The sequence below is a fragment of the Ambystoma mexicanum genome, chromosome 9, assembly GCF_040938575.1.
Source record: "Ambystoma mexicanum isolate Mex_15411 chromosome 9, UKY_AmexF1_1, whole genome shotgun sequence".
NCBI lineage: Eukaryota > Metazoa > Chordata > Amphibia > Caudata > Ambystomatidae > Ambystoma > Ambystoma mexicanum.
In genome coordinates, this window is record NC_090931.1 from 1,018,614,697 (window position 1) to 1,018,636,588 (window position 21,892).

Here is a 21,892-nt window from a genome sequence, read left to right on the forward strand (position 1 = left end):
CAATAATGTATCTTGCTCCAAAGAGCTCTTCGTAGTCTGTTTTGAGGACCTCTTGTAATCTGAGGTGAATCGAAGCCAACATTAGGTAGGAGACCATGCTCACCTCATCTATTAGCAGCATTTTCATTTTTTTGAAAACTCTGCGTAGTTCCATTGCAGCTTCTAGAGAAAGTTTGTAGTAGTCTAATTTGTTTTGTTTTGGTATTCTACTGGAAGGAGTAGTAATCGGTGTAAAGTGACACCGCTTATGTTATAGGCAGCTAAACCTATGGGGACAGTTACAACAGCTGACAGTTTGTTGTTTGTCAATTGTTGGAGGAACTTGCTGATGATTTTGATTAAGAATGTTTTGCCTGGACCAGCTTGACCACTCACGTATAGTAGTATAGGTTTGTAGTCTTGGCAGGTACAGTTTTTACTTTCATGTTGCACACCATGTTCAATTTGTTTTGTTACTTCTTGGAAATTGCTACACTGCTCATTGTTTAGTTGTGATTTCAGTACAGCAAAGTCTTCTGTAGATTGCTCATACTGACACATGGTGTTTTCTACTTCTGTCATGGCTAATTCTGCCTCATTTTCTATTGGTGGTTGTCCAAGTGGTTCTTGGCTTCCTGTTACAGAAGGTTGGCTACTGTCAGGAGTGTCCATTTCTATTTGGGCCTGGAGTTCTTCTTCGTGTTGCTGTTTATTGTGCAACATTGTTTAGTACTGTGAAAGTTTACGTCTGTTATAGTGCTTTCATTTGCTTAGAAAGCGTCTTCATAGGAGTCATAGGTATCTAGTAACTCTTCTTCTTTTCTCCATTGTTTAAAAAGCTGTAGCAGGGCCTTGTAATACAGTTCTTTATGTTGAGGAGTTTTTAATGACAATTTGATATGATTAATTAAGCTGAGTTTGGTAAGGTTCACTAAGCTTCCTTCACAATTTGCTACTCTGTATCTACCTTTCTTTTCATCTGGTTCAATATTATTTTTGTATGTGAAGATTTGGGCTATGTCGTGTAGACACATGGTTTCCAAAGTGGTACTCATGTTTGGGTAGTATGTGTCTAGTAAATTGTTTTTCAATATGTCTTGGCTGTTGGGATCATTTTTGGCTATTGTTTCTATGTCCTCATATGATTTGAGAACTCTGTTTCTAGATTTAGCAGGACCAAGACTTAGCCATACTATATTTTCAGATTTTCCATACATGGCAGTACCGGTTCATCGGTCTGCAGCTTCATAGCATGACAGCAGGACATACTGGCGCTTCTGTGCCCGCCCCTGAGCAGGATACACATTCTTTGTGTGGCTTGTCCCCTCAGAAGTGGTAGCACAATCAGGAAACTGGCTAAAGCGGGCAATGCAAAAACCCCTGAGGCAAGAACTTTCTCAAAGGGTGGAGTGGTCACCAGTTCAAACTTCTTGGTACACAACTTACCCTTAATCTTCTTTGTCTCTAAGGTACTCAAAGCCATGGACATCTCAGTTCACACAGGGCCCAGGCAGACCTCCGGCACTACTTGGATTCCTTTAGCTGCACAAAATTAAACATAGCATGCCTCTCTGGCTGTTTGGGAAGAAAGATTTCTGAAAGATTTATGGGATTTATGAGATCACCAGTCAACAAAAGCAATGACCCTGGAAAAAACATTTCTGTTTTTAATCAGTAAAATAATGTATTAAATAAAATGATAATGCAATAATAACATGTACAGTAAATGAAGGGAGCCGTGCACATTTTTCTACTACCCACCAATTTCAGCACAAAATCAAAAAATGTTGTAATGAAGAAATGAAATAAATCAGAATCTTGAACACAGATACATAAAATTGAACACTTCAAATGACCAATTTACTATCACCAACAACTTGCATATCACACCGTCTCTACAATCACATACTCACACATTCACCTAAAATAATGGTAAACACTGAAGAATTAAAAATAAATTACATTATCAAAAAAATATCGCACAGTGATGAATCCTGGCTGCATTTGCTTTCTTTTCCTGTAGTTAATGCTCAATGAATTAATGCCTGCGATGCACAATGTATCGAATAGGAACTGAAGGCCAACTGGTAGGACACCAATCGAAAAAAAAAACGAAAAGCTTGGCCAACTCGAGATTCAGGTAGATCAATTATATTTCATCGAAACCTCTGACCTCTGCCTTCGTCAGGGCCACCATACACAGTTCCATACAAGAATAGTTCTGTCAAAAAGAAAACAGTTAAAATTACAAAGGAAGTTGAAAGTAAAAATAAAAATAAAAAAGGACAACAAGGAAAATTACCACTGAGTACATACATACCGTGATGTCCAGAAATTAACATCTTGGAACAATCAATCCCGGTACATGCAAGTGAATTTCCCCATTCTGTGTCCATAAATAAATGTGCATCACCACATTGCATCCTTTGCCATTTTATCAAACCATTCCTCGTGTCCAACCAAAGCATCCCACCAGTGCAAGCATGCCATTAACTTAGAACACCAGTCTCCACCTATGGTGGACTGGGGCTCATGCCGTCACTAAAGTGCATTTGTGGATGCCCACTGTGCACCCCAGGTCACACGAAAAAGTGTGCACACACTCTGTCTAGCCAGACCTGCAAAGTTTCTTGTTCCAACTAAGTGTGTTCAAAGTGAAATTAGTTGTTTGAGACCAGTGAGCCACTGTTGGATATGAAGGTCCTGTCACTCCTACAAAGCTGTGTGTAAACCAGGTACAAGACCTTAACTGTGGGTGGTCTACATAGAAACAATTGTTCTCTGGTATTGTTAGAGCTTAAACTTGGTGCAACTTACTCCATGTGAATCAGGGGGTCAAGAAAATTTCCCCCCTCCTCTCACACCTGTCAAACCTTTTTATTTTCTGTTAACAAACGAACCAATGTCAACTTCAGATCTCATGCCTGTGGGTGGGCTCCATTTATTTAATTATTTTATTTAAATGTTATAGTTTGCAAACAAACGTTTTCATTTATGGTTACAATCAATTACATTCTTTCAGGTAAGTTTATGTTTCAAAGTTTTCGGAGAGAAATCACAGTCAAAGTTATACTTTCTCTTGTTCTAGACGTAATTCAAGAATGGTTCTTAGAAATTATGTAAGCGTGCATATAGTTATTATCCAGGCCGCTTATCATCAATGACCATCGTGTTTCTGTGGACAGTTGTGAGGACGCAATCTGTGCTAGTGAAGGGCAGACCATGATTAGATGGAATAAAGTTTCTGGTATTTCTGCCTCTTTGCAGTATCTGCAGTAATTCTCTGTCATCGCAATCTGTCTTATTTCTGCTAGTCTTTCTCTGGTTGGCAGAGTATTCAAGCAAGTTCTTAGAAATATTTCACAGATTTGTCTGTCCAGAAATAGTTGCAGATATTTGGGAAGTTCATTAATTGCTCGGATGCCGCTATCACAATGGATGTTCATCGCGTATTTAGCTTTGTCCGCTATGGTTTTCTGCCAGTCATTACGTTGTAATTTTATTTTGGCATGCTGGGGACGGTGTGTCAGCATTTTTATGGATATATCCTCTCTGGTTAGTTGATCTTTTAATGCTTTCATCCAAGATTCCACAATGGCATTATTCATAGACTTATTGGTGGAACAAAGTATTTGAATCGCGGGTGTTGTTTCAACAGCTAAGATTTTCCTTAAAATGTCAAACTGTCTCCACCGGACTATCGTGGCCATTGATTGTGTTGCCATTTCATACCTAATTCTGGATATTGGATAATTAGGTGGTAAACGCAGGATATTCCTCCAAAACAGGGCTTCCATTTTTTGCCAATTCACTGCTCCTGCATTTATCATGGACTCACTGCCATAGGTAGTTATGGGAATAACTTTTTGTCTGTAGAATGCCATGATTGGCTTTAAAGGGAATTTCCCATATTTTTTATGCAGGAGACAGCCTTCTCTTGCCAGTAGTTGCATTTTGCTTTCAACTGCAACAGTCCATTCCTTTTCGTTCTTTGATGGAGTATACCCAGATATTTGAAAGTACATACGTCTTCTAGCAGTTTCGCTTCTACACATAGTTTATGAGCTCTTTTCTTCTTTATCGGCTGTTTTCTTAACATCATGTATTTAGTCTTTTTTCACGTTAATTCGTAGTTCGTTACTGTCCATGTATTCACCCATTTTACGTATGCTAACTTTTAGGCCCAACATTGTTTTATCCAGTAAAACAATGTTGTCTGCATACATCATTGCTGGTATTGGGATCGAATTAACTTTTGGAGAGTTCAGTGCCTCGTCCTTGAGAGGGTTTTCAAATTCGGCCGTATAAAGGTTGTACAGTGTTACCGCCAACTGGCAGCCCTGTTTTAGGCCATTCAATGTCGTTATTGATGCACTTGTGGTGCCATTTTTTGCAAGTCTGATGTTGATAGATGTATTCGAATACAGCAAGATGATCGGCTCTATAATCGCTTTTGGGCAATTCCAGGACCTTAATTTCATCCATAGTTTTGATCGGTTTGTGGAGTCAAAGGCCATGTTGAGATCGACAAATATAACATGCATAGTGTAGTTTGTCTTTAGGGCTTCATGCTTGATTACATTCAAAAGCAACAGATTGATGTTAGTGCCGACGTTCAAAGTAAATCCCGTTTGTCGCAAATCTGTTTTGGTTGGCCCATTCTTTTAAATGCTTTAAAATATAAGATGCAAAGATTTTGCCAAGAGGATCAAGGAGAGCAATAGGGTGATAGTTAGCTTGATCCTCTCTAGGTCCTTGTTTATATGCCGGAATCAGTGTTGCATTTTCCCAAGATCTCGGAATCTGATTTAGATTGTTGATCAAGGTAAACAGTTGATCTAGGAAATCAGCCCATATGTCAGGTGTTTGTTTCATAATGGCATTTGACAGACCATCGGGGCCCGGAGCGCTTGATGGATTAAGTTTTGCTAAGATTTCAATAAAATCATGCTTATCCCAATCTAGGGTCCATTTCTTTACGGTTGTAAGGTCTGTCGGTTCTTCTTCCGCTGCACGTTTCTTGTATATCATGGCATAGTGATTGGGCCAAGTTTCTTCAGGCACATTCAACACCAGGCGATTTTGGTATGGTGAGTTATTGTTAAGAAGGTTCCATAATTCTCAAGTTTTTATTCTTGAGTGTAGCTAACTTCTCAGCATCCAGTTGCAGCAGTGTTTGCACATGTGTTTTTTTCCAGTTTCTATAACCCTGCCTGGCTGTTATCTTTTCTCTGTTTGCAGTGTTGTTATTTTTGGCCAAGCTGCAAACTGTTATTCTTAGAGCTTTTTTCTTCTGAGCCAGTTCATGGTTGTATGTATGATTATGCATCTTTGGCTTTCCAGTCGAGCTCGGCTTTATGTATGGCAGCAGAAGCCATCTGTAGTTCAGCTTTTCTTTGTCTTTTAGCATTCCGTCTCAAAATATGTTCGGAATTGTGTGAGTTGATTTGCATTAATCCTTAATCGTGTTGAATTGCTATTGAGTTCAAGTGATGTTGGGACTGTAGTCTTTTGCTGGTACGTTATGTCTGTGCCATACATTTCTAGCATATTATGGTCACTTTTGATTGTTGGTATAATATTGATTCTCATCATTCCCTTATTTAGCTCACTTGACAGATATATACATATATATAATCAATAGTTGCTGTTGAGTTGCCTCGTGTCCAAGATGCAATACGTTTTTTAAAAATAATTTTATTGGTTTAGAAGCACACCTTTAAAATATCACACAGTACAATACAAAACTACAAGTCCCTTAGTACCCTTATCGCTTATCCCGCCTTTCCCCCAACTCTATAAATGTCTGTTCATTTGCTCGCTGATGAGTCCAAACTCAACCGTTTTTCGATCCCGGCTAGTAGAAACGTTAGCAGAATTAGCAATTTCAAGTCCGTTCCATTAAACATATTCTGCCACCATATGTCTGCACACAGAGAAGGATGGTTTAGGATCCAGGGTCCAAAATGATTTGTTCTTTCAGACCGAAGCTCACTGCAAAACAAAACTGAGAGTTTCCTTTTTGTTTTCACAAAATCTACAGATTGCACTTAGATTTGCGTTGCTTGCCCATGCGCGAAGACACTCTTTAGTCCTGAATGCGTTCAGTCGAAAAAGCATAAATAATCTTCATGCGTTCGAGTCAGGCAACAGTTCGATGTATCATTGCGTGTTATTAAAACCCTGTGCTTCAGCTGGAGCGACTCTCTGTGATCTACTCTGATCCCAATCGGTTCTCCAAATGTTTAGCTTCGCTGCATTAGGATTTTCATGTAGGGTTTCTAACTTGATGTCAAGTTTTGCCAACAGACTTTCACATCTGTTAATCCACATCGACGTGATGTTATTCTTATTAGATGATGCACCGTGGAAAATTTTCGAATTGCGGGATTTGCTCACAAAATCTTGTTTTCCTAAATAAGGACAGAAAATTCCAGCAAATTCTGGCATGTATTGATATCAACGAAAGCTCGTATCTTATGCAGGCCGTCGCCGTGCCTTTAGGTAAACCCAATACCTTGGACCAATGGATGTTTTCAAGTGTAGACCATAGGTCGTAGGAACATCCCAGCGCGTTTTCAGCTCTGTATGTTAGAACCGGGATTACCTTTTGTTGGTAAAAGTTCATCACCGGTTTAAGGCAAAATGTTCTGAATTTCTTTTTCAGGACCAGCGCTTGACTGGCAAGTTGCCTACACTTTTGCGTCGTCTCAGCGATCCATGGGCCATCGTAGATGCTTGCGCTTATCAGCATACCCAGGTATTTTACGCTGCTTGATATGCGCACTGGTTCCTGTCCCAATTTCCAGGTTGCTTTTTTGCAGGTGTTACGTATTACTGTTTTGAGATTTTATAATAGAAGGATCTCGCATTTATTTGTGTTGATCTTTAGATGGTTCAAGGTCACGTATTCTTGGACAGCATCCAGCTTTCTCTGCAGGCCAATGGGAGTTACATCCATCAGGATCAAATCGTCTGCATACAGGCGCCAACTTAGATGTGATTTATGTAATTTAGGAGGAAAAGATGTCACAGCATCTATAGCAGCTCCTATGTCTGATATAAATGGACTGAATATTGACGCAGCCAAGGGATAGCCTTGTTTCACTCCCTTGAAGGTTTTAATTGCCGCGGACAATGTACCAGTCTGATCCAGACGAATTTTAATGAAGGTTTCGGTGTGTAACTCTCTAACTGCTGCCAATAGATCGTCCGGGCAGCCCCATGCTCGCAGTTCGGTCCATAGAAGTTCCAAAAGCGTGGGAGGAATCTATAAAGGCAAGATACACCATTGTGTTTGATTTCAAGGCCTCCATTTTGATCAGATTGAAGAGCAGAAGATTTAGCAAGCAACCTACATGTTTAACAAAGCCCGCCTGTCTCACGTCCACGTGATTAGATTTTACAGCCCACTCAACCAATTTACATTGTAACATGGTTGTGTATATTTTTCCCAATGCATCCAGTAATGCTTGTGATCGATAGTTTTTTGGGCACAATCTGTTACCTTTTTTAAAAATGGGAACAATCACCGCTGATTTCCAGGACTTCGGTGTCTGGCATTGCAAATGTATCCTTTCGATTAAGGCCAGACATACATCTGCCCATAGATCTGGATGTTGTTTGACCGTGAAGTTTGTGAGCCCATCCGGGGGGGGGGGCTCTGGAGCTTTTTGCCTTCATTATTACTGTCACAATATCTTCTTTTGAGAATGTTAACTCCCAGATTATAGAGTTTACTTTGGATGAGGCTTTTGTCACCTCGTTTGATTTATATAAGTCCGAAAAATGAGATATCCAGTCAGCTTCAGTCACCCGGCTGGTTTGTAACGCTCTTTGTGGAGCCTGTGTGTTATTGATAAGTCGCCAAAAGTCTCCAGTACTTTTGTTTTTTAGACACTCCAACATTATTTCAGAGTCGTTTTGCAGCATTAACTGTATGTCTCTTTAGCCAGTTTTTGGATTTTTGTTTCACAGCCTTATTTTTCAGCTTTCATGCCTGAGCATCCGATTCTTGTGACTGTCGAATCTCACGTCGCATCGTTTTAAACCTATGTTCTTTGGTTTGAATTGTGTCAATAGATGATCATATTGCATTGCCGAACTTGTCAGACAGTATTGTTTCGAAAACTGGGAGACTTCTTCTTCCTCTAGTCTCAGTCTTACTCGGTTTGCTTCGACCACGATTTTATGGAACCACTTTGAACTTTTCAGCTTGCTTGATTCTGTGAAGTTAGTAGCTCCATTAGTAGCATGTCGTGGTTGCTATTATTTTTTTGGATAACTTTCATAGATTTTACTCGCGGATGGAGTGCATCGGACACAAACATATAATCGATAATTGAAGTATGCTCAGCACAACGCCATGTTGGTGCCGGTGGAATAACACCAAAGGTGCATCCATTTAGCATCTGTAAATTTCCTGAATCCATTTCGTCCATCCATTCTTTTGCTAGGTTCTTTTTTTTCCAGTTGCAATGTCTTAAAGTAATCAATTTTTAAATCTCCATAGATGATTATGCTTGCCTGAGTTGCGACTTCTAGCAGGTCATCTAGTATTGTCAACACTTGATCCATGTACAAATACTTTCCAGCTCTGGAGTGATTCCAGTACACGTTTAATAACGTTACTTGGTCAGTGAAGTTGTTCATCGAGTCGGGCTTTCCTATCACGGTCTCTTGGATAAAGGGCGAGTGGTTAGTAGATTTTATAACGCGATAACCAGAAGATCTCTTGACTAGTGTTATTAAACCAGCCATAGGCTTTATGGCCGGGTTTAATACAAGCTCAAACTCTGCCACGATTGGTGCGTGACTCATCCAAGTTTCTTGTAAGCATACAATCTAAGTTAAGCAAGTGTGCGAAGCCTCGCGTGTTCCAAGAAGCAACTAAACACACTTGAGGCGATTTCTCCTTCTGGCATTATTTTTGGGTTTTAGTGTTCAGCGACTTTGCCAACCATTGCCACTCACAGTTTGAGTCTGTTTCTTTAAGGCTTTTTTCAGTCAATTCCTTAAATGCCTCAGGGCCATTTTGCCATTGTATAGTTATTCTAATTTTCCCTTTTGAGACGTCTTTATCATCGGGTTGTTCCCCAGCAATCGTGACTTTATTGCTCCCAACTTTGCTCCCAACTTTCAACTTTCGTTCAACGTTCAACGTTTGATCATCGCCTCCCAAATGATTTTAAGCTCTTCCTACAATCGCCGACTGATGAAGACATCTTCTTGTGTCTGATGACCAATGCGAATCCTTGAACATTAACGTTGTAGAGGGAAGATCAATGCATTCCTTTGATTTCATTGTTGGGATTGCTGGTGCTGCATCGTCAAGGTTATAAACATCAAATCCTAATGAAAATAGGGCTGCATTTGCTTCTAGGATGGTTGTTGCAATTAAAGTTGATACCAGATGCAGCACCACTTTATCATTCCGACCTTCCTCCGGAAACTCCACAATCTTTACATCATTGGAGCTAATTGCACGTAGACCTGGAACGTGATGCAGTAACTTTACCACGTTACATCTGTTTAAGATCAAATTATCACTGGAGTCCAACCGCTCTATCATGATCTTGAACACAGGGGGCTTATCATCGCTCCTACTCAGTTGTTTTTCCTTGAGCGATTGAGCAGGATTGCTTCTTACGTTCGTTGCTGAACTGACCTTTTTTGCATGTACTAGAATTCCATTTGCTAAGTTATATTGGTTTTTATGACTGCCGTGTTAAGCAAGAAGTGTGATGTCCACTAGGTTGTGGTTTTCTCTCCATGTGCCGACAGATTGCATTTGCAGTTTAGCACTTATCTCTCTTTTCTCATGTAATGTAACAAACACTGGGCTTGAGGGGGCCAATTTCTTTAGCAGCAGATCATCAGTTTCAGAAATGATAAGAGACGCTCTTCCAACATTAGGTCCAACTGCAATACCTGCTGGGCAAGCAGCATTTTGACTCGTGTTCTGTTGAACTTTGGCTGCAGTTAGGCCCACTTTACCCTCGCTTGGGTAATTTATTTTGCCGTGTATTTGGACCGCAGGGCTCTTCTGTGCATCAGTGCTTTTATTTGGACCAATTGGCATGGTAGACCCTCCCAATTCCTCGATTTCTGTGTCGTCATAAGTTTACATGTTTAAGAGCTCTACAGAGGTGTCATGTGAGGGATTGTCAAGACACAACGCCTCATCCTGTGAAGCCTTTTTTAGTGGGTCATCAATTCTGTTTTTTTTCTTGTTGATCTGCAGGTTTACTGAATTAGGCCTGTCATTGTCCTTCGCCAACACATGCACAACTTTTATGTTGCGGAGGAATTTTCTTACCCCTGTTAATTTGTTGTTTTTTCTTCCTGGCAGGTTTTTAGTTTTTTTGAGTGTTGGCTGACGAAGTTGTTTTACTTTCACAACATTTTGGGAGATTTGGGTGCCACCATTAAAAATTGAAAAGACACTCACTGTGTTAGCTATTGGAACGACAGCTGTTATATTGTTGCTTGTTTTGTCCTCGGCTTGTTGGTGAACTCTTGAGGACCCCGCTAATTGCTCGTTTGAGTGTGCCTGATTCTCTTGACTTCTGGACTGTTCAAAAGCTCTATTGAAGGAGATCTCTGCTATGTTGTGAGGTGGTGAATTACAAGATGCTCCAACATTCTTAATTGGTGACAGATGTTCTACAGGTAACATCGTCATTTCTGCCGTGCTCCCAAGGCCGGGTTCCTCTATCCCAATGCATTGCTCATGCGAGTACACGTGTGGAATGACGGTTTCCACCTCTGTGTTTGCACCTTGGGTTTTTCTTCTGTTTTGGCCTAGGCAGGTGGTTTTTACTGGGATGTTAGCCCGTACATTGTGGGTAACAGTTGAGTCGTTTGTTAGCACGCTTATGACAGCTGATAGTTGGATTTGTGCCGACTTTCTTGAGTCTGTCTTTTCATATTTAAATAAGGCTAGGGCCTCTCTGGCAACTTCCGCAGGCAGTTTATTTGTGGTGTCATTCTGCTGTTGTTCACTTAACAGTTTAAAGGATTCATCTAGCCTTTTGATCCCTTCCTGTTGTTCGTTGTTAGACTGACCAAATAATTCTTCAAGATGTAACAGTTTGAAATTTATTAATGACACCAGAGTTGTCAAGTCCTTCGTGTTTTCATTCATATTTTCATATAATTTCATGAATGGTGCGAGCGAAATTGCCAATGATGAAATTAAAACAGATTGTAGCTCGATTTTTGGTATTTGCTCGCCGACAGCGGACGTAAATCGAGTCGGATGTTTTGTTCCTTAGATATCCGAGTGCTCCTTCAAGAATCATCCTTAGCCCTCCTAATCTTAGGAAAGGGGCGTTCCATAAGTGATGAGTCAGTGGTTGAGGTGTCATCAAAATCTGAGTCATCGGTAGGAGGCAGTTGCAACCTTTTCTTTATCCGATAGTCGACTTCCTTCTGTATTCTCGATTTATAAGTTGATCTTTTTTGAGAGTTAGGCTGAGAGCAAGAGATGTTGTGCACTAAAACACCTTTCCAGACAATGAATGCCATTTTCGTTTGTTTGTAATTCACACTAGCCCATGTGTCCTCATTTGGGTCCAGTAGTTTGTTATTTCTCTTTAAGGTCCCTTTTTCATGACTGTCTGATCCTATGGTGGGCACTTGCTGATGTGTTGTGGTATGTGCTTTGCTGATTAGGACCAAGTTTTGGAGTACTTTGTTTATGACTTCTAGTGAGTTTCACCTATCAGCCCTCACAAAGTCTGTCGTTGGATACCCAAATGATTTAGGGGCTCCTTGCACGGCGGCATATTGCCTAGTCCTGAGGCCCCGCCTGACAGACTCGGTATGCAAAAGACTTTGTCAGTTAGCTCTAACTCAATTACGTTGTCTAATGCACTCACACTCGCTGTAATAAGCGCTGTGATTCCATTAGTGCCAGTTGGATCGGCCCCCTCCTGAGAGGGGTGCACAAGTTGCTCCCTGACAAAGTGTGCTCCCTGCTCCCTGACAAAGTGTGGTCAAGTGCATTGATCTGAGTGTCAGCGTAAGTCGTGTGGTTAAACGAGCCGCTTAGCCGCTCTGCGTTGTCATGCTCAGTTTTTGGCACCTCTAACAACTGCGCCAAATCAAGCATCAGCATTCCCCTTTCGCTGGACGTAGTCGTGTTACTTAATTTGTTGCCACAGTTAATCGCGTTATATGCATGCCGCGCCCAGACGCACACGGGAGCAGGCTGCAGCTGACCTGACTCGCCGATGGAATCGTGATCGCCAGAAACGCAAGGTAAGTTATCTGACACCGTTTGGTGGGTCTCTGTCAGCGTCTGTGCACTGAGAATGTCCAGCAAATCTTTTGTTGTATTTCCTGTGTTTGTCATGTGATCTTGACGTCGCTGATCTGAGTCTGTGTCAGTGCATGGGCAGCGACTGGCCGCAATGATGTTAGCCTCATTGTCTACAGCACCTGAACCTTCAGACGGCTTCCAAGTCGTGAGCTGGGGCGGGGGCAAACTAGCGTTGATTACCACTGCACTATCGGTTGGTTCTAAAGCTAGAGCTGACGTGTGCAGTACTGTTACAGTTTGATCCTCAGTCTCGGACATACAGGAGAAATAGCGACTTACATGGGTCTGCCAAGAGCGTTGCCCCACGTCTGTCTCATCAGGTTGCTCACATTTTTTCTGGTCTCGCGTTCTTAAGGTGCAGGAGGTGGACGCGAGCTCCCGGTACTTCGGTCATCACTCACAGAAATCTGCCGATCGTTTGAAGTGGCCGCCTACTCGCCAAACAGCCTCACCCTTTCTCCTCAGGGATTATGCCGCAAGGGCGTTGGAGGCCGGTCTTTATAGTCAGCTGGTGTCATAGTTCACAATAGTTAAAGGCACATGCAGCTTTATTCAGCACATTGGACTCCGCTCTGTTGATCACTCGCCACAGCCAAACAGTACAGCCTCTCCCTTTCTCCTCAGGGCTTACGGAATACTTAAAGCTTCTGCTTTGGTGGATTTATTGACCAATATCAAGTTGCAAATGTTTATTTCCTTCCACCATCGCCTTGAGCGTTGGGACAACTGTTCTTTCTCTCTCTCTTCCCCGGTCTTAGTCAGAAGATGAATATTTAAGTCCCTGCAGATGATAAATTTGATTTTTATGGTTCTTGCAGGCTAAATCATCAAGATTCATGAATACAGCATCCAGAAAATAATAATTATTGCAGGCAGCTGGGTTCCAGTATACGTTAAATATTGCGATCTGTATGCAATGCCCTGTTGCCTTTATTTTCCCAAGGCCAGCCTCCTGTCGTATTGTTACAATAGTGTATTGTACCAATGGATTTACATTCTTTGTTTCCATTATGGACCAATCCGGGTCGATATGAATCATTGTCATTAGGCCCAAAGCGGGCCTCCCTTGTTTCTTCTGTATCGTGGGATTTAGGAAAGTGAGAAACCCATCACATCAAGGAGTGGCTGTTAACCAGGTCTCTTCCATGCTTTGGGGATCACACACTTCTTACCACATGGATAAGATATACGATATTCAAAAAGAAGGTGTATTAAACAGGTGTCTACACCACAAAACAAGACAAGAAGAACCAATGATATATCAAATTATCACGTTAAAATGATAAGTCACTCAAGACCTTCTATAGTCTTCAGTAGCACACATAGATGAAGCCATTTGAGGGATATTCGTCAGCACAGAAATGCGTGATATAGCATGGATGCATGACACTAAATTCAATACTAATGTACAGGAGCGTATCTTAGATTTGCCCTTCAAAGGCAGAGTTGTTCCATTCAGCAACCGATGAGGAATTTACAAAGAAAAAAGCGAGTTCACAAACAGTGAAATTGCTGGCAGTGCTTTCAAAATCCACAGCATAAACCTGTCATTCTCATTCCAGGGCTGATCAAAGGTCAAGGTCATTTGGTGGCTTTTTAGATTTTCAGGAAAGCAGTGCCAGGTACCCAGACAGATCACCCACTGTGCACAGGTGCAAGTAGCATCGCACAAACCCAAAGGATTTTCTCTTCTCCTTTTCCTCTTCACCAGCCTCTGACCCCATAAGACAATGAGTTTGGAGTCTGGGTACACATCACCCTGGTAGGGGGCAAGCTGGCTATCCACAATCGTCAATGGCATCACCTCATCAGATTTACATGACTTTTGTCAGTGGTTGCCATGGGTTTTCGACTTCCTCTGCCACCAAAAGTACCACCTGCTAACCCTCTTCCACAGATAGACTCCCCAACACTGCTAAGGGAGATTTCACACCTCATCAAGGACCAATCCGTAGACCAGTTTCCCCAGTCAGACAAGGAATACGGATTCTGCTCTGTGATTTTTACAATTATGAAAAAGAATCATGCCGGCATGAGAGTCATGGACAAAGCTGTGATGTTTGCGTAGCCCTTTTTGGAGTAGTCTGAGGAGTAAGATTACAATTATTAGTACCCGGCGAGGGCTCACTCAGAATAAAACAAGCATTCTGATTGGCCCTCGCTGAGGCATTACCCAGCCGGGATTCTGCGGCCATTGTTCCCGGCGAGGGGCGCAGCAGCCCCTGAGCCAATGAGAAAGCTCGAAGCGGGGCCATCCCCGCTCTGACCCTCCACACGGCTGAGAAGCTGCCTTCGCGCCCCCCCCCCACTGCCGGGCACTCAGGTATGTGTTTTTTGTTTTGTTTTTTCCCCTTTCCTCCCACCTCCCCGCCCTCCCCACCCCACTTACCTTCTGCCTCCTTTGTCCACGGTGGGCAGCGTGGCACGCCTCCAAATGTGTAGAGGCTTGCAGCGGTGCCATCCCCACTCCGAGCCTCCACACCGCTGGAGGCTGCCTTCGTCCCCCACCGGGAATTCAGGTACTTTTTTCTTTTTTTTTTCTTATCCCCTCCATTTCCCCCCACCCTCCCAACCCCACTTACCTTCTTCTCTGTCGTCTTTCGGGAGCGAAGGCGCTGGGAACACTCAGTTCCCAGCACGTCTGCTCCCAATGGGCACCATGGAAAGAGAAAACAGACTCGGTTTTCCCTTTCCCGGCGGGCATTTTCTTGGTCATTGTCTTTTTTTTTTTTTTTTTTGTCCCGAAACGCTGCAGCATTTCAGGACTGAAACAACTGCGTTTAGTACCCCTGTCACACATATCTTGCGGGTCGGGGTACTAATAGCAATATGCCCCAAATGGCGGGGGCATTACCGAGTCAGGTAATGCCCCCGCCACTCGGGGCATATTGCTTAATTAATCAACCTCTCCCTCTTGAGAAAGTCACTAGCAACGTATATCGTACCTTATGCATACTTTAATCGTTTAGCGGTTTTTTCTGGGTCCCAGTTGCTGTGATATTGGGACTAAGCTGAAATGAGGGGTACGCGTGTTTGTATGGGTTTTTATTTTAGGTGCTTTGAGGGCTGTAAGTGCTTTTGTGAGTGAGTCTCTCTCACATGAGATGTGCACCACCAAATCACATCACACTTTAGCCATACTGTAATAAATGCACTGGTTTTGGGGGGGTGGGTTGTGTGTGTGTAAGGTTGTATTTTTTTTAAGAATTGCTTATAGAGCTGAAAGTTATAAATAATATTAAAATTCTTAACATACATGGTAAGACAGTATATAGTTTGCATGACACGGAAAATACTGAACTATACATTTCCATTGCAGGAAAATGACACTTACTATGGCAATGACGAATAATACTGCCATGATCTATTTATCAATGTGTACATGTTGGGTGGAGGGTGCTGCGCAGTGAATAGGTACATTCTGGCGGGTGAACCGACAGTGAGTGTGGGATTCGGCCAGGTCATGTGAGACATTGTGCTAAATGAGAGTGAGCATTGTCTATAGATTAGACTATCTATCCCTGATGCAATTTATCCAGTTGTGCACTCTCAGATTACATGTTAAACATGGCTGTATATTGCAGTTGTGGTCCATCCCGTTGCATGCATACTCATTAGACTATGGTGGTAAACAACACTTTTACTGAAAGTTTAACCATTGTTAAAATAAATGTTAAAAAGGCAACGCCTGTGTAAGGCTCAAACTCGCAGCCCTCTAGTGTGAAAAAGCAAAATCGAGCCATGTTTTTTTCCTCAATGCATTTTAACAAGCTTGCGTGTTTGAAATTATTTTTTATTTTGTTTATAAAATTGAGGCTAGCAGTCATACCTTTTTTCTTCCCCTTTTCTATTTCCTTTACTCACATTCACTATCTGTTTTTGTCTGTATGTGTTTTGGTTGCCTTCAAGTGTTACCCGTTAAACAAGCACCATGATGAAGTGTACTGAAAAACGTTGGCTGTCATCCCTGGGATCCTAAGGGAAAGGAGCAGTCTAATAATGTGTAGGTTGTACTTTTCAGGGCGCAGTCGGTGAAACAGATTGAATAATTCATGCAAGGGCACGGGCACTTTCTTCCTCAAAGAGCTGTTGTTTGAAAACCATATCCCTTCTGAGAAACCCCGCTAGTGGCTCTGGAAGAGAGATCGTTTGTTACTAGACGGACCTAAAATGAATTGCATCATAGAATGTAAAAAACATCCATTTTGAACTCTCACCGACTGAAATGTTCGGGTATGTGAAGACGCTATAATGCCATAGCTAGAGGAAGAAAACGTTCAATAGGGCTACCTTTCAGTTGGTAAGATCATTTGTTGGAGGAATTTGCGTTTTATTTGATTGTATGTTAAAATCCTCTGCTATTTATTAAGCAGCCACGTCCTGTGTTCATACTAACCTTCTGCTCTCATGCCCTTTCCACAGTCTTTGCTGAGCATTCGCGGCTCCTTGTTTTCTCCTCGGCGCAACAGCAGAGCCAGTCTATTCAGCTTCAGAGGCCGAGCAAGGGATTTTGGCTCCGAAAATGACTTTGCTGATGATGAGCACAGCACTTTTGAAGATAATGAAAGCAGAAGGGGTTCTCTCTTTGTTCCGCACAGACAGAAAGAGCGACGCAACAGTAACATAAGTCAGGCGAGTAAGTCATCCAGGATCCTGCCAGTGCTTCCAGTGAACGGGAAGATGCACTGCACCGTGGATTGCAATGGAGTGGTGTCCTTGGTCGGTGGTCCCTCGGCTCCCACATCGCCTGTTGGATTGCTTCTGCCAGAGGTGATCATAGATAGACATTCTACGGGATGCGTAGTAAAAGTGTTTAGGATAGTGTTTGCATGGTGATTGCTTCTAAATGATGAAACCAAACAGTCCACAGATAGAGGTTCCCTGAGAATAAAACTGGATGAGCCATTGTTTTTTATAATTTTCTCTCAATGCATTTCGGAAGAGGTTTTTTTTACCGTGAGTGTGCCACCAGCTGCAGCTACTTCCATTGTAAACGATTCCTCATCCAGCCAAGTTTAATCAACCTCATCCCACATCTTCTGTACTCAACTTTGACCTGTCTCACTCTTTCCACTTCCTAGCCTCTCTGAAGTGAGCCTTCTCACCTCCACCTCTTCCTGGATGCTTTACACCTCATTGTTAATTTGTTATACCGATGTTTACATCTTCTAGACTAGCAGGAGCACACAGGGTACCACCAGTATTTAACAGATGACTTTTATGTATGTTATTCTATGCCATATTAATAGAGATTCTGTACTGTGCTACATCACCAGTATGGTGTTCTCAAAGCACATACAGTTGTATGAGCTTTTGGGCGCGTCGTGGGCCCATCCAGTGATCGCCAGACCCCAGGCGGCCTGAGGAAAATAAAAAGAGGAAAATAAAAACAGGGGAATACAGATGGAAGTGACAAAGAAAGGATGATAGGAAGAATGGAAAGGAAAGAGTGATTGGAGAGATGAAAATAATGAGTTGCAGATGTATAGTCTGGTTGCATGAGGTGCTTGACCTATCCTGAGTATAGTTACGGCATGAATTGATCGATCAGGTCACCAATTGGATAGGCCATGTCTTTTATAGTGTAGACATGAATTGATCGATCAGGTCACCAGTTGGATAGGCCATGTCTTTTATAGTGTAGACATGAATTGATAGATCAAGTCACCAATTTTAAAGGTCTAGAAAAGACGGCCGCCTAGACTGAGTGGCACCGGTGGGCAGAGTAAGATAAATGACGTAGCGTTGACGTGATTTAACCCTGTATTGTATACATACTTTCAAATTATAGTGAAACTACAAAGCATCACGTAAGGAGCCATTTTCCATTTTCTTCATAATCCTTAAAAAGGCCTCTTTCTTTGGCTCTTCTTTCCGTCTCGGTCTACAAGTATTCCTGTCGCATTGGGATCTCAAAAAAACATCAAAGCGAATAAATGAAATGCGGCCATGTTGGCTGCAATGTCACGGTGCACACTTCTGGGTATGTAGGAGTAAAAGAAATGCTATTGGTGCTGCCACAAAGTAAAAAGTATTGCGGTCCGATTCCTTTGTACAAGAAAGGGGTAATTGGTGCACACCAGTGTTTACATCAAAGGAGACTTAAAGTTTCAGGGTCCAGCAGTGCTGGTTTCAAGATTATGAAGGTGCAGGGGAGGAATTAAGGCCTTGGCACAAGACCTTACTATACAAAAGAGAAGAGGAAAAGGATCCAAAGTTGGAAACCTCCCGTCTCCTGCACACTAACTAGACCCGCCCTATGGCGGCTAGTCATCAGTTTGGAACAATCACAAATAATTTGTCATCAATACATTATTTCCATGTGACAGTTCAATGAAGAGTATATACCAAAAGATATTTGAAAACAAAGGCATTTAATCATGAAGAAATATGTAAATCAGCAAAACACATCCAAAAATCCAATGTCAATGGCCGACGTGTTTCAAAGCAATTCCTCTTCTTCAAAGGCCTAATGGGGCAATGGGTGCAAAATCTCCATCTGAAAGCGCGCATGGGATCCCATGTAACGCGCAGATTTTCTAAGTACTGGTAGACAGAACTGCGGCTGTTCGCAAACCAAGTCCTCGTCACCTCATTAATTTGTAACTTCAGACGCTTTCGTTGGTGTGAGGTGAGGTTAAAGCATGGCTGAAACTACAACTCGCCGGTAGATTGGCAAGCACAACAAACTGTGCTCCCTTAGAAACCAGAGCCTCCTCCACTAGAAAGGTTCCAATCTTGACGCTGTGTGGGTAACCAAGGAAACCATAGTCTGTGTCGTTTGGGCAAATATCATCTTTTTGGGAGGGCCCTCCTCCCGGTTGGATTCAGGAGCGAAGTCGATGTAGGGCTTGGAATGAAAGAACGGTTAACAAAAGTGTGTGTATGATAAAGAGGTTTTGTTCCTCTCATTTCTTATGATACAGGCTAATACACCAACACCTGGTTGTTAGGCAGAAACCTGTGCATTTCCCTCTGGGACCACTGCAAAAGATTTAAGACTACAGGTGTTTGGAAGTAAACCCACTTGGTAGCAGTCTGTACCACACAGATTCACTTGGTAGCTGTGGCTGAGCAGTCAGACTTCCCTCAAGAAGAGTTAGGCAGTATACAGAGTATTCACAATAGGTCAAAAGAACACAGTAGAACAAGCAAACACTGACCAGAGCTTGGTGTAAAAGAGATATAATTATTTATTTAAAACCACATCTAGTAAAACACACAGGCACTAATATTAAGCAGTTCAAAAACACAGTCACTAAAAGGTATACACTCCCTTAAAAGACTATTAGACAAGTCTTAAGTAAAGCCCCACTTATTTTCAGACAACGGTGAGCGCTTAACGCAGATGGCACTCTAATAATTCGTTTTAAAAGGGAGAGAAAAGCAGAGTATAATTTGAAACAGATCCCAACACTTTCACAAGAACACAACAAGAGAGGAAGGCAAAGTAAAACCGCGAAGTTAGAGTACAGAAGGCCGGATCCACTTTAAGAGGATCAGAACGAAATGTGTCCAAGGTCACACGGTTGAAAAGTGCACAAATGTCTCGAAGGTTCAGAAAGAGTTGGACCAAAAGAAAGGGGCCAGGTAGATGGTCAAGGCGGCCAGCCCAGTCCAGAAGGTTAAGGGATTATTATTACCTTGTAGCAATCTTTAGAAAGGGAGACCTGGCGGACACGGTACCTTAAAGTGGTGAGAATGCTCCAGCGGGGGCAGTTGTTCCTGGCAGCGGATGCAAGTCGGTGCTTCGTCCGGGGGAAGAGAGGATCTCGTCGGGGAGGAAGACAGGAGTCCGTTGCACTGCCAGGGAAGAAACCAGCCGCGGAGTTCTCAGTTAAAAGGAGCGGTCCTTTGGTTCGCGGTCCAGTGGTAAGTGGCTATCCGGTTGCCATGGTTCTTGGCACGGGCAATTCGACCACAAGACGTCCTGGGATGCGAGAAAAAGAAGGTAAACTGGTTGTGCCCACCAGTCAGGGGAAGAACACTCTCCAGCCGGGAGATCTTCTCTGTCATCGGGAAGTGGTGAGTCGGTTCCGCAGGGCTCCACCGGTGGTGTTGTCGTAGCAGGTCGGCTCAGCTTCTCCCTCGTCGGATTCTCAGGTCCTGTGGCGACTTCTGAAGTTCCAGTCCCCAAAGCCCTGCTTTTATGCAGCACACCCCCATTCACTCAGCCTAGCTGTCACTCAAACATGCTAAGTGGTGAGCCAGCCGGCTCACCACTTGGGCCAATCACACAAGAGTGCGACTTGAGTTACCAAGGTAACTCAGTCCAGGGTGCCTAAACCCCCTCCCGCACCCCCTGTGGTACCCAGGCACAGTGGCACCACTTTTGGAGGCTTCTGTGGGGAAGCCCGCCAAAAGTGGATGGAACAAAGGGCTCGACTTGGGTTGGAGTCACAGAAGAGAACACAAACGCCATTTTAGAATCGAGTCCTGGCAAAAAATACCAACCGGTGAATTAATATTAAATAAATAAACCGGCGGTATGTTCGAGGCTCTGAGAATTAATTAATCAAAGTTGGTAGCCTCGAACAATGGGAAAATCCCATAGGGATATATTCGCGGTCGAATATAAAAAGTAGTATCCACTGCTACCAGCCAAAACTCGATCAGGGGGGACGGAGACGTGCCCCCTCGACTAACAGACCCCGGGGCAATCGAATTGCCCTGACCAGTACGTCCACAATATGATGGTTTGTACTGGTTTCTGTTCATAATTTGGGACTAGTAAAGCCAATGGTGACTTTACATGCCCTGGGAGACAGTAGTCAGTCCCAGGGTATGAAGTCTATGGTGGGGTGTCACTATGACACCCCTGTGTCACTGCACGGATGGTGCTGTGTAACACACATAGTAAAAACACATGAGACCCTATGGAGTAAAGGACCCCATAGCCCATAAAACACATCAACAGTCAAAGGAGCACCATAAATCATGTCCAAGAGTGGGAGAAAAAGAGTCTCACTCTTGGCAGGAGAAAAAAACAAACTCCAGAAATCCAGCAAAGCTGCTGGGGGACTCACTAGGTTATGAAATTCAGCCTAAACAGAGAATTCTCCCTAATACTGGTGTCAATCTTTTCTTAGTTGACGGTGCAGCTCCCTCTCTGCCACCCGTGCTCTGTGGCGTGTCATCCGCACAGGGCAGTGGTAAGCGTGATGGCATGTAGAACCGCAGCATTAAAAAAGCCAACGCGATGCCACATCAGGCTATGGGCATAGAAAGTCGAAAATGCCTCAGGGCTAGTTGCCCCGTCCCGCAGTTAAAAGCTCTGTTAAGTGGGGAAAAGTGATAATTGACTCCCAGGAAGGACCCCTAGTTGGAACTCTGATAGAAGGCAACATTGTTGATGTTGTTGCTAGACTTATCATAAGAATGATCTCCTTTCCAACAATACCCACAACCTCCCCCTTTCCTGTCTGTGGAGGTGCTAATTGTTGATGAGTTAACAAACAGCAGGAGAGAAAGGGAGCCTAGCAATTTCAGCGCCGTGCATGTATAATAATTAAAATGTAACATCCAACATGCTTATGTACAAGATATCTTCGAAAGCCTTAAAATCCATTGGTAATAGTATAAAAGCTG

At 42.9% G+C, this 21,892-nt stretch overlaps 1 protein-coding gene across 7 annotated transcripts in view; it reads left to right on the top strand.

Moving 5' to 3' along the window:
• The window catches only part of LOC138488896 (sodium channel protein type 2 subunit alpha-like), a 1,049,646-nt gene that overhangs the window by 611,215 nt on the left and 416,539 nt on the right, over window positions 1-21,892 (top strand). For all 7 annotated transcript variants that reach the window (XM_069616277.1, XM_069616276.1, XM_069616279.1 and 4 more), the window contains one exon: window positions 16,727-17,074. In XM_069616277.1, coding sequence (XP_069472378.1) covers window positions 16,727-17,074 — 348 coding nt within the window. The remainder of the gene's footprint in view (window positions 1-16,726; window positions 17,075-21,892) is intronic.